General features: G+C 50.2%; 1 protein-coding gene across 2 annotated transcripts in view; it reads right to left on the reverse strand.

Annotated features, from left to right (window-relative positions):
- The window catches only part of GRK5 (G protein-coupled receptor kinase 5), a 197634-nt gene that overhangs the window by 147731 nt on the left and 37791 nt on the right, over positions 1-12112 (reverse strand). The window contains exon 1 of one of the 2 annotated variants that reach the window (XM_074338979.1): positions 10064-10184. The exons of the other annotated variant lie outside the window; for it this stretch is intronic. Coding sequence (XP_074195080.1) covers positions 10064-10169 — 106 coding nt within the window. The 5' untranslated portion in view covers positions 10170-10184. Of the gene's footprint in view, positions 1-10063; positions 10185-12112 lie in introns of those variants that run through there. 2 annotated transcript variants of the gene reach the window in all.

Here is a 12112-nt window from a genome sequence, read left to right on the forward strand (position 1 = left end):
GACACTAACTACATAAGTACCCTTTTTACACACGCTCAGCCCTCTCCTCCAACAAATGTTGCATTTTTATTCCAGGGACTAACATTTCGGAATGCCTTCTAAAGGCACCCATCTCACGTCTTGGCATCTCATTGGGATTACCATCCAGAAAGAGCAGCCGCCAAAAGCACAGCATGGCGTGACTTTAAAACTATGGCAGCAAAAAATAAATAAATAAATTCTGCCTTGGAGAATTCCGACTTAACCCCAGTTCCAAAGGTCATTGTTTATCACAGGAAATAAAGGGTTCACCATATGTTTTTCTTCCTCTGTATCAGGACTCCTTCACAGGAAAGTTTAAATAAATGAATCACAAAACTGAAAGGACTGGCTGTCTCCAGGAAGTGGTAACACGAGCAGTGGTCACAGAGGTCCCACCCAGGGTAGAGGAATCTCTCTCTCCCTGGTTCACTTCTAACAGGTCAGGAGCAGGTCACCTTACACAACCATCCAGGTCACTGCTTGGAGAAGAAAAACCAAAGATGCTGATCAACTGTGTGACCTGTCACTTCGCTCTAGGTGCTTCTGTGGGTGTAACCTCAGCAACAGGAAGCTCGCATCCCACCCTGAGTGGTGGTCACGCTGTGATAATGAGAATGGGGAAAGCTGCCCCCCACCGAGTCTTACCATGTGCCAGTAACTGTGCTCTGGTGCCCACGTCATTGCATCTTCCCCAAACCCAGCGGTAGGGACCATCATTAGCCCACTTAACAGGCCAGGAAACTGAGAGCCTTAGGAAGCTAGCATGCGACCGAACCAAAATTCAGATCCCAGGCTCTTCACCACTTTGCAATATTCTCATTCCAAAAATTTTACATTAAAATGGTCTTTGCATTTCCACAGTAACTTCCCTGTAACAGTAGGAACCTGTGGCCCACAGAAGTCAGAGCTGCCCAAGGCCACCTAGAGGGAGCTGGAGCCGAGGGGGGAACCCTAGTGCTGACCCCCTGTCAGCCTTCTTGGGTCTGCAGGCCGGGCCTCAGAGCCCTCCCAGACGCCATGTGTAAGGATGCAAGAGCCCCTCAGACAAGGGGACAGAGAAACCTAAACCTGTATCTTCCTTCAACAGGCAAAAATACACCCCTTGCCTCCAGTGTATCCAGTGGAGAGAAAAATACTCAGCTGTGCTTCAGGAGGCACAAGTCACCGAAGGAAACCACCACCAGGAACAGCCATGTAAACACACCTGTCCTGAGTCCTGCAGGTTTCTGACGGCCCAGACACCCCTTGACAATGCCAGTGTGACACGCAGCGGCAACGGGCTAATCACCGTCTGAAGGAAGCACAGAGGGTAAGTGTGTAATGAAGCCACGAAATGAACATCACACTTGGAATGTCTCCGCATGTTTACTGCTCACGTGCTTTCCGTCTGGTATCGAGGTGCAGCCCCACCTGGACCATGTATCAGTCAATGGCTGGCGTTCCCCAGGCTTGTCAGGGTCAGACATCTCCAAGTAAGTATGGCCTGTGTTCCTGTGCCCCAGGGGAAACCTCTGGCCTCCCATGGAGCCCGGTCAGTGTTGTAATCTGAGTGTCAGCCGGGGCCTGGGTCCCGCTCCTCAGTGGCATGGGTGGGTGGAACCAGTCCCCAGTCAGATGCCAACAGCTTAACCAGGCTTCACTCTAACTCAAGCATGTCAGGGCTCCCTCACTTATGACATAAACCCAGATCTAACTAGCTGAAGAAAAAAAAGAGAACATGTAGGATCAAGGAAAGGCTAGTCAAATATCTCAACAAAAGGTGATGGCAACACCCTTGGAAAATCTTAAGTATCAAAAGATAACACAGGAGAGACTCTAGATGACTTTAGGCTTAGAGATGACATTTTAGATACAACACCAAAGACAGGATTCCCTGAAAAAAATAATTGCAAAGTTGGACTTGATTAAAATTAAAATCTTCTGCTCTGCAAAAGACATTGTCAAGAGAACGAGAAGACAAGCCACAGACTGGGAGAAAATATTTTTAAAAGACACATCTGATAAAGGACTGTTATCTGAAATATACAAAGAATTCTTAAAACTCAACGATAAGAAAACAAATAATTTGGTTAGAAAATGGGCCAAAGACCTTAACAGACACCTCATCAAAGAAGATATAGAGACGGTAAATAACACACAGGTGTTCATAGAAGCTTTACTCATAATTGTCAAAACTTGGGAGCGACCAAGATGTCCTTCAGTGGCGAATGGATAAACTGTGGTCCATGCAGACAATGGAACATTGGTCAGAGCTAAAAAGGAATGAGCCACCAAGCCATGAAAAGACATGGAAGAACCTTAAATGCGTATTACTGTGAAAGAAGCCAATGTGAAAAGGCTACACACTGTATGATTCCTACTCTATGACATTCTGGAAAAGGCAAAACTATGGAGACAGTAAAAAGGTCAGTGGTTGCCAGGGGGTGGGGTTACCAGGGCTGAATAAGCCAAGCACAGAGGACATTTAAGGCAGGGAAACTACTCTGAGTCGTACGATTACTCTATGTGATGATGGACGATACGACAGTGATGGAGGCATGCCACTCATTACACGTTTGTTCAAACCAATAGAACTTACAAAAGCAAGACTGAACCCTAAGGTAAACTACACTCTGGATGGTGTGTTACTGCAGGCTCACGCGTTGTAAGAAGGGTGCCTCTGGCAGGGGATGCTGATAATTGGAGAGGCTGTGCACATTTGGGGGTAGGGGATATATGGGAATTCTCTGTAGCTCCCTAATTTTGTTGTAAACCTAGAACTTCTTTTTTTAAAAGGTCTTAAAACACACACACACACACACACACACACACACACACACACACACACAACTAAATATATGGCTCAACCACTTTCCTACCATCAAACAAATCCTAAAACCAGAGTCAAAATGTAGATGGCCAAGGGGGACAAAGTCTGGGGAAATGAGTCAGAGCAGTGGCCCACCCACACTTGTGGTCTGAGGTGCCAATGCCTCAGACACCCTGGGCAGCTAGGCAGGCTTGAGAAAGCCAGGGGCTAGAGTGTTGAGTCTGGCACCCTGTCCCCATACTGGCCACCATGGATTGCTCATGGATGAATTTGCTTAAAACCCTTGTTAAGTGGTCATGTGGAGTCTGCACACTCTTGAGGGCACCCACTCCTGATATTTACAACCTGCTGTACCGAGGCAGGCAGGAGAATCTCAGAACAAAGCTCCATTTGGAAGGGACCACCATGGCCCCTGATACTACTGACCTCAGAACAGGTGCCAGTGGATGCATCTCAAACCACCTTCTTTGAGCTTAGGGTGGCATTGCCAAGGCCCCCTTCCAGAAATCCACATTCAGTAGACCCAGGACCCAGGACCCCACATAATCTCTCCTGAGCCTTCAAATCTAATAAAGAGACCCCCAGATCTGTGTGCGCATATGCCAAGGCATGGGGATTAGCAGGCACATGGTTTTGAAGGGGGCTATTAGCTCTGGGTCTGTAAAGGGTGCTGGCATTCCAGACTGAGAAGGATATTGAAGGTGACCAAGCTGGACTGCCACGTCCCTATCCCTCCCCAGGGCTTCCAGCTTTTGCTCTTGGAACAGGAAGCGACTCTCTCCAGGACAGCGCCGGTCCCTCCAGAATGGTCTTGCCGCCTATCACTCCAGTTCTGTGAGCGGGACCACAAACAACATAGGCAACCCTGAGTCGGATGAAGTCAGGCCTTAAGAAGTTTAAAGACTGATTATCTCCTCTGCTCCCCACCTCAACCACTCCAGTTTCCTCAAGACTGTTGTATTTCCAATGCCCTTTCTAAGAATACCTTGTCAGGTGTAGCCCATGGGTCAGGGCAGCCCCCCTTTCTACGCGCTGGCTGTGTGCCAGGCCCACCTAAGCACCTTACAAACACAGGGTCAGGTCAGTTAATGCCCATGGCCCTCCTATGAAACAGGGATTTCGTAGGCTCAATTTCCCAGATGAGAAACGCTCAGAGAAGACAAGTAGTGTGTCCAAGGTCACACAGCTGGTAAGAGCAGAAGGACGGGTGCAAACCCAGGTCTGTCACATTCAGCATCTGAGCTCTTAGCTACTGACCTATTCAGCCAAACATCCCATGCCAGCGAGATGTTAAGAACATTCTGAACCATTTTCGATGAACGATCCACCACCACTACACCCAGGATCACATCAGCCTACAATCATGGACTCCCCGATTCCACTTCTAGGTCGAGGGGGTCCATAGGAAAGCCATTCCCGGTAAGATCTGTGAGGGAGAGTCTGCAAAACAGAGCCCAACAGACAAATAACAAGAACAGCTAGCACGTATGCATAAGGCTTGGTACCAGATGATTTCCCAATATTAATGTCTGTAAGCCTCCCAACTGCCCTGTGAGGTAGGTGTTGTGTTTACCAATGAGGAAACACACTCACGTCAGGTAAGCAACTTCCCCCAACTCACACAGCTAAGAAAGGTGTTGGGACAGGGCCTCAACCTTGACTAACATGGTTCTCAAACATGGGTCCCCCTTGATTGATCAGAGGCCCAACATTTCCCCTCATTGAGCAGCCAGCAACTGAATCTCTGAACACGCGGGCGGCATGGATGGTATGAGTCATTTACAAGTTCTGGCCCATCCAAGATCTGCAGACTCAAGGAGTTGGTGACTCAGGGCAGCCGCCGGGTCCAGGCCTCCAGATTTCTCTTTGTCAGGCACACAGATCTGTATATGCTAAATGTCTGTTGACTAGAGCAAAACAAGGAAGTCAATGCACGCAAACAAAATCTGTAGGAAACACATTGTCTCAGCAAGTCACTGGGGCAGGAAACAATAGAAGGGAAAGGCCATGCAGCGATCTCTGTGACGAGAGCCTGCCTTGCAGTCCCCAGACCTGCAGGCCTCTAGCGCTGGCAGCTAAGGGGGCTGAGGGAGCCGCTGAAGAGGTGAGGCCAGCGTCTAAGAGGCCATGGGCCTCCACGGCGCCTCTGAATGACCAGCGCCCCGAAGGGCGTGGAGGATGTGGCTGAACACGGTGACCAGGGTGGGGCTTCCGGCCAACACTCCGTCTGTCCCTCATGGTGGTGCTAATAGAGTCAGTTGGCGCCTCCCCAGAGTCTGCAGTCTTGTCTGACTGCGCGGACTTAGGAAAGCGCCCGTCTGCTGTTCGGCAACTTCTAGGTGGGTCCTGTTATTATTATTAACAAGATAAGATTACAACTAATAATAACACTCATGACATTTAAATGCATTTGGCCCTATTGCTGCAGCCTTGCTCTCTGAGGTAGGGTAGAGTTCAAATTCCACATTTGTATCTCTCCAGAAGCCGAGCGTGCCAATTCGCCCAACACAGATGCAATTGCCAGAGGTTCTTAAGAACAGAGTGATTCTTTCTTTTGAACTAGCATGCCACGCACGCTGCCGTTTGAGCTGCTGGAAGGAAAATGTCTGTTGTGTGACTTACAAAAAGCATACTTAACTCTCAACTTCACACCTCAGAAGAAACCTCTGAAAATCTCCTAGACAGTCCCCCCAAACTAATTCACTCATTCACCCAGCGTTTGAAGGTCTGCGAGCCAGGCCGGTGCTGTGAGTCAGGTGGACCAGCTGGGCCTGCACTGAGCAGCTAATGTTCTAGTCGGGAGAGGAATTGCCAGTAAACCAACAAAAGCACAGCTACAAATTTTGGCGAGTACTGGAAAAGAAAGCAATGAACGGGGGCTGTGATTTGGAATAATGGACCTGACAGGGGTGGGCAAAAGAGCCTGGCTACTCAGGATGGCAACTAGAGGTCCCCTGAGAAGATGAGGTTTTATGCCAAACCCTGAAGGTCGCGAGGACCCAATGGGGGACAAGCAGGGGAGAGGGCAGAGGAGTGCTAGGCGGTGAGAACAGCATGGAGGAAGGCACATCCAAGGAACTAAAAGGAAGCCAGATGCCAAGAGTAGACAAAGCAGGGAAACTGGCAGGAGGTGCAGGTGGCAAGGTGGGCAGGAGCAGGGTAAGCAAGGCCCCCCGCCTCCCGAAGGTCCACGTCCCAGGCCTGGGGCTGGCAAGCCTCCTCCGAGATGGTTCCGAGGAAGAGGCCTGGTGAGCAGAATTCAGCAACCCATGTCAGTCCTGAACTCCTCCTCAGGATTCATTAAAGTGTGGAAAGTGTCAGAACAGGGCCTGCCCACAGGGACCCTCCATCATGTGAGCCCTTACCGCTCCCATTACAGGGCCATCACATGGCTTCATGACCTCAGATCCCTGAGCACATGACAGGGGCTGTGGGACCGGGGCTCCAGACTCCCACCTGTGCCCATTCTTCCTTCATACAGGAAGCGGGCCAAGACCATTGTCTATTGTTCTCAAGCAAGTCACACCAATTGTCAGAGAAGAGGCCACTGTGCTACCCGCAAGCAGGGAGAAGGTGTCAGGTCTACAAACTTCCTGTGAAAAGTCCCTCTTTGTTTAGAAATGATGCCGGTTCGTTTCTATGTTTCCACTAGAGAACAAACAGACACTTGGCCCGGAAGAGGGTTAAATGAGGTAAGTAATGATCCTCCTGTGACCAAGGCCTCACTTCTACCCTGAGAAGAAGCTGGAACACCCTCCCCCTCTGGTGGGTAGCCTTACGGGCCCATAGGGACTAGGCTGCCAGGTGAGAGCACCCCCTTTGTTATCGACACTCAAATCACCCCAGGAGTGAGACCAGCTGGGGCTCGAGCCTCTACAGACAATTAATGAACCCCACCTTTGGGTCCAGCCCTGGACACAAAACCAGGACATTCTATAATGACAAAAGAGACAGGACAACCCACCCATTCCTCATCTCTCCTCCATGTCCTGAGAAGAGGACAGTGACAACTAGTGCCACAAGACTCCTATGACAAAGGCACACACTTAGCCAGCATTTATCATGTGCCTGGGTTAATGATTTAAATCTCAATAACTCTATTATTCTCCCACTTTACAGATGAAAACACAGAGACTCAGAGAAATTAACTAAATTGCCCCAGGTCAGGTTCTATTTGGTAGAAGAGCTAAGATTCAAGCCCAGGCTGCCTGGCCTTTCACCCACGACACCACACCGTGATCTCTTGTGCAGTGAAAGCAGCAAAGGGGGTCTAGCTTATGATGGGGTTGCACTGACAGAGGCGGGAACTCAGACATCAGGACCATCTGCTGAAACCCACACACGGGGTCTGCCCAGAGGCAGAGGGAAGCCACATTGGGACTCCTCCAACCGTGAATTCACTTCTTAGCACAGAAAAACACTGAATTGGATTTTGTTTTTAAATAATCTAATTATGTCCACCTAGTTAACACAAAGCTTGTCTGACAGTTGCCTTTGCTAATTCAATTTTCCCATCTGCTGCTTCAGAAGTAGGTGAGGATAAACAACAAATACGGAGAATTTCTCCCTCTCAGAGCACATGTCAGTGTGGACAGGGCCAGGGCACAGGGCAAGGCCGAGTGGGTATCAGCTGTCTCTACCCTGTTCTTTACCAACTGGTGATCTACACCCCACAGGTCACCCGGGAAGGCTGCAGAGAGGACACTCATTTGGGGATCAATCAGCACAAACAAGGGTACCCTGTCCTCCTCTTCCTGTGTCTGCAGAAATTCAGTCGGTTTTTATTCGTATCATACCCTCAGGGGACCCCATTTCCTGTGAGGCAGAGCCTAGGGTTTTGCACCTGCCTGGGCAGAAGGGGTGGGGCGGACCCACTTTCTGATGCTCAAGCAGCTTCCCTGGTCCCACGTCCGCTTGTGTGGCTGACAAGGCAAAGCTCCCAATCAAACCATAGCTTTGAAAACATTCCCAGAGGCCATCTAATCTAACCCTTTCACTTCATGGAGGACAAAACTCAGGCTCCCACAAGTAGTCACTGGACCTACTTGCCAGAACCCAAGACTGCTCACGTGCTTTTTGTCCTTAGACCACAATGGCAGGGCGAATTTGAGTTGGTTCTGCCAAACAGCTGAAAGACCAGGAGCGCCTCCCCCAGGCAGAGGAAGGCCTAGGCCGTGCCCCATCTCCCTCACCTCCACTCCTGCCCACCTTGATTTGTGGGCTAGTAGTACCAGTCACATGCCTGTTTGGACAGGGCTGGACACTTGACCTTAGAAACTCGTGTCCCTTGGCTGGCTGGTTCCTGTAGCCTGGAGAGGACAGAGGAGCTCTCTCCAGGGGACCCCAAGAGCTTGGGGCACTCAGCCATGGGGACATGAGAGCCACAGGATCACACTGCCTGGGGACAAGGCTGCCATGTTGGGTCAGGTGCTAAATTAGCAAGCAGCCCCTGTAATATAAAAATAACAACCTTTGTTCTTTATGTTTTGGTCCATTCTGTGTCCTCGTGGGGTCTCTCTTGAGATGCCTGTGGAATCTGTGCAATAAACCCCCCTTTGCTGGATGGAGTTGATTCCTATGGGGTTTCTCTCAAAACAGCCTGAATAGAACTCACTTATTCCACTCTGGTGCATAAGACCCATGGGTGAGTTCCGTGTGGCAGGCAGAACAGCGAGGCAAGTTGAAAGGAGCACAAAAGATCCTTGTAGGTCAGTCACATCCACATACAGCCCCCTGGGGTAATCACCAAACTTACGCTGACCTACACCTGCACTAGAGCGGGGATGAAAAGTTTGAGAAATGCTGAAATCGGGGCAGTGTGCCACAAAAGGGAAGAAAAAGGCTGTCCCACGGTTTGCTGGGTGTGGGTCCAACCTCTTACAGGCCATGCGATCACCTGGGGCCCCAGGGTAAGCTTTCTAAAGCACTAGTTGCTCCTGCATGAAAACCATCTATGGCTCCCTAGCACTGAAGCCCTACATCTTCACTGAGGCCCCAAGGCTCTGGCTTCAGTCTCCAGCCTCCTGGCCTCCTTCTTTCCTACCGGGCACTCACTCCCCCACAGCAGCCTGAAGTGCCCGGGACGGCCTTGCTCTTTTATATCACAACTGCAAAGAGAGGACACCAAGGCCACCCTCAGGTGACCTGCTCTAAGACTTTACCTCTCAACCCACTGCCATCCCAGTCCCTAAAGCAGGGCACGGTCAGCTCAGCCTCCAGCCCCTTGCCAGCCTGTGAGGACGGCCGTCTCGCCCCAGGTGGGGATCCCTTGCCTGGCCAAGGGGAGAAAGCTTGCAGCCCAATGCCAGCTTACCCAGCAAGTATGAATCCTGCCCCCAGACTGTAAGCTAGCAGGAGGGGCCATCTACACCAGCTCCAGGTAATAAAGCATCTTCCCATCCCTATCCCAACCCCTCCAAACTGGCCAAACCCAGGCCTCGTGAGTGCGAAAGCGGCAGAAAAAGCCCTCTGGTTCCTCAACCAGCTGCCCAACCACAAAGAGCAGCTAAGCCCCCAGGTAGAGGCACCTTCCCGCTTCCTATCCCAGCCGCAAGGACTGACAGCATGTTCCCTTGGCCGGCCGGCCCTATGGTTTGACTATTTAAACTTCCTTATCTTTAAAAACATACAAGTTATGAAAGGGAAGGAAAAGCTCGTGGGATGGTGGCTGGGAAGCACCTTCTCGTTGGGAAGGGCTCTCCTTGGGAAACAAGCAGCATTGCATCTAAAAGTAGTTTAAGAACGCAGTCTGCTCAGCCCACAGCAGCCTCCAATAAACCTCCCCGAGACGATGGGCACAACCGCTTCACCTCAGACCATTCCCCTACAAGAAGCCAGGGATGCCCTGTGGCCAGGGGGTCCCAGGCTCAGCTGGGGGGGCTGGGCTCCTCAGAGAACCTCTCCCTTTGTGGGGCCTAGAGAGGGGCCCAAGATGGCTCAGTCTGTGGGGCCAGGACTGAGCAGGCTCAGAGGCCTCCCCACATTGATGGCAGCTCACAGGGCAGAGGCCAGTGATTCTACACAGGGCCCTGCAGAACCCAGCGTGTTCCTGGAGGACCCAAAGTCCTGGAAATATGCACATGCCCTACAATGGGGGCTCCTCGCTACTGGATCACAGTGGAGCCCAGGCACTCTGACGGGGGCTGAGACCCCAACTGTCGCAGTCAGCATCAGCTACCATAAAAAAGAGTTCCATAGACTGGGGGGCTTAAACAACAGACATGTATTTCTCACAGATCTGGAGGGCGGAAGTCCAAGACCAAGGTGCCGGCCGATTCCGTTCCCTGGTGGGTTCTCTTGCTGGCTTGTAGTCAGCTGTCTTCTCACTATGTCCACACATGGCAGATGAAGAAAGCTCGGGCTCGCTTCCTCTTCTTATAAGGACACTAATTTCACTATGGGGCCCCACTCTCATGACCTCATTGAACCCTAGTCACCTCCCAAAGACTAACCTCCACATAGCATCCCACTGGAGGGCAGGGCTTCACATATGGGTTTGGAGGCCACGCACATTCAGTCCATAGTGCCAACTCTGGGTCAGAATCCTCCCCCAGCCGCCCACCCTCCCAAGAGCCTCAGCAAAGGCCTGTGCTACCCGGAGCCTCAATTTCTTCATCGGTAAGGCAAGGCTACTGGTGCTTAGCTCGTGGAGAAGTTAGGATGAAGGAAACCAAGAACAGGAAGAAAGCAGGGAGCACAAAGCCTGACACACGAGCAGGACCCCAAAAATTACGGATAGGAGGGGAGCACTCCGAGACCAGACACACATGCTTGATTCACAGTGGGAGGCTCCTGGGTGCCACTAGGGAGGGTGAAATGGGTAAAGGCTGCTGCTTGCCCGAAGAGACCTCTGTAGGCCCCCGCTAGCCCAACATGGAGTAACACAGGAGGATGGATGCATCTTGGAGTCTGCCTTTCCAACTAGTGTGCACCTTCCTCTTTGGACCCTAGGACCCTGTACAAATTATTGTTTGTGGTGAGTAATAGCAACGATATTTAGGTGCTTGGCAGGGGCTAGGCCCTGTGCCAAACGTATCCCACACATCACATCATCTCACTGGGGGGGGGGGGGGCTCAATATTCTCCCCATTTTGCAGATGAGCAAACTGAGCACAGAGGGGTTAAGGAGATCACTCAAAGTCAGGCAGCTATTAAGTGGTGGGTGGAATTCAAACCCAGGTCATCTGAAGCAAAAGAGGACCCCAGTTTTCACTCAACCATCTGCTGAATGCATGTGGTTTTTCTGTTTTGGTCTCTTGTGGTCTTGCTCTATCTTTCCCCTCAATGGCCCAAGCTATGAACCTGATGACCTCTCCCAGTCTTCCAATCATCTTGGTGGATCCCACAAAGTGTTGTGCTGGAGCTGGCTTACACCAGCACACGCAGGGGTCACGTCTTTCCCCACCTCCCTGTTGACAGATATCAGGTTGGTAGCGTGCAATAGGTCACGGAGGGAATATTTACAGCAATAAATTGTATTATTATCATTTATATAATAACAAATATAGAGCCTCTTTGGACACATGGCACTTGAGAAAAGCACCTCTGTGATTCTCTCTCTACCTTGCTTCCCACCATCTCTCTCAGAATGTGTGTTACAGAAAAAGAAAAAACCCACAATTAGTAATCCACTAAGTTTTAACACTTGGAGGAGGAAGCGGAAGAGAAAGGGAAACGAGGAGAGGAGAAGAAAAGCTAAGAGCATAATGGAAAAGGAATTTAACTTCCTCCTTTGCCAAGTACTCAGACTTTTAAGCTGGAAAAGTTTAAGAATCACCAACTCCTATTTCCCAAGCTGATGGGTTTATAGAACAGTATTCTAGGAGATGCCAAGAGATGTTACACATAGACACACATGCATGCAAGCACACACAGGCTGGATTCCATGCTCAAACAATTTTGGAAAACTTGATTTATATAATGTAAAAGATATATCTTATTCCTCTACAGGACTTCTCAGAGCCTCTGATATAAGAATGTGCTTTGGGGAGGGGAAGAAGGGGAGGAGAAAAAAGAAAGAAGGAAGGAAGGAAGGAGAGAGAGAGAGAGAGAGAGAGAGAGAGAGAGAGAGAGAGAGAGAGAGAGAATTGTAATATCCAAGAAGGAAATATAGTAAGTAATATTTCCCAACGTATTTGACCGTGGCCTTTTCCTCAGACATAACTATTAACATTTCCTGCAATGCTGTTCCATGAACATTTGTAAAATGCAGATCTAACCAAATCTCCATACTCACAGATGAAGAAAACAATGCTCAGGAAAGTACAGTCACTTGCTAAAGGT

Source organism: Rhinolophus sinicus, linkage group LG07, assembly GCF_036562045.2.
Source record: "Rhinolophus sinicus isolate RSC01 linkage group LG07, ASM3656204v1, whole genome shotgun sequence".
NCBI classification, from domain to species: Eukaryota; Metazoa; Chordata; class Mammalia; order Chiroptera; family Rhinolophidae; genus Rhinolophus; species Rhinolophus sinicus.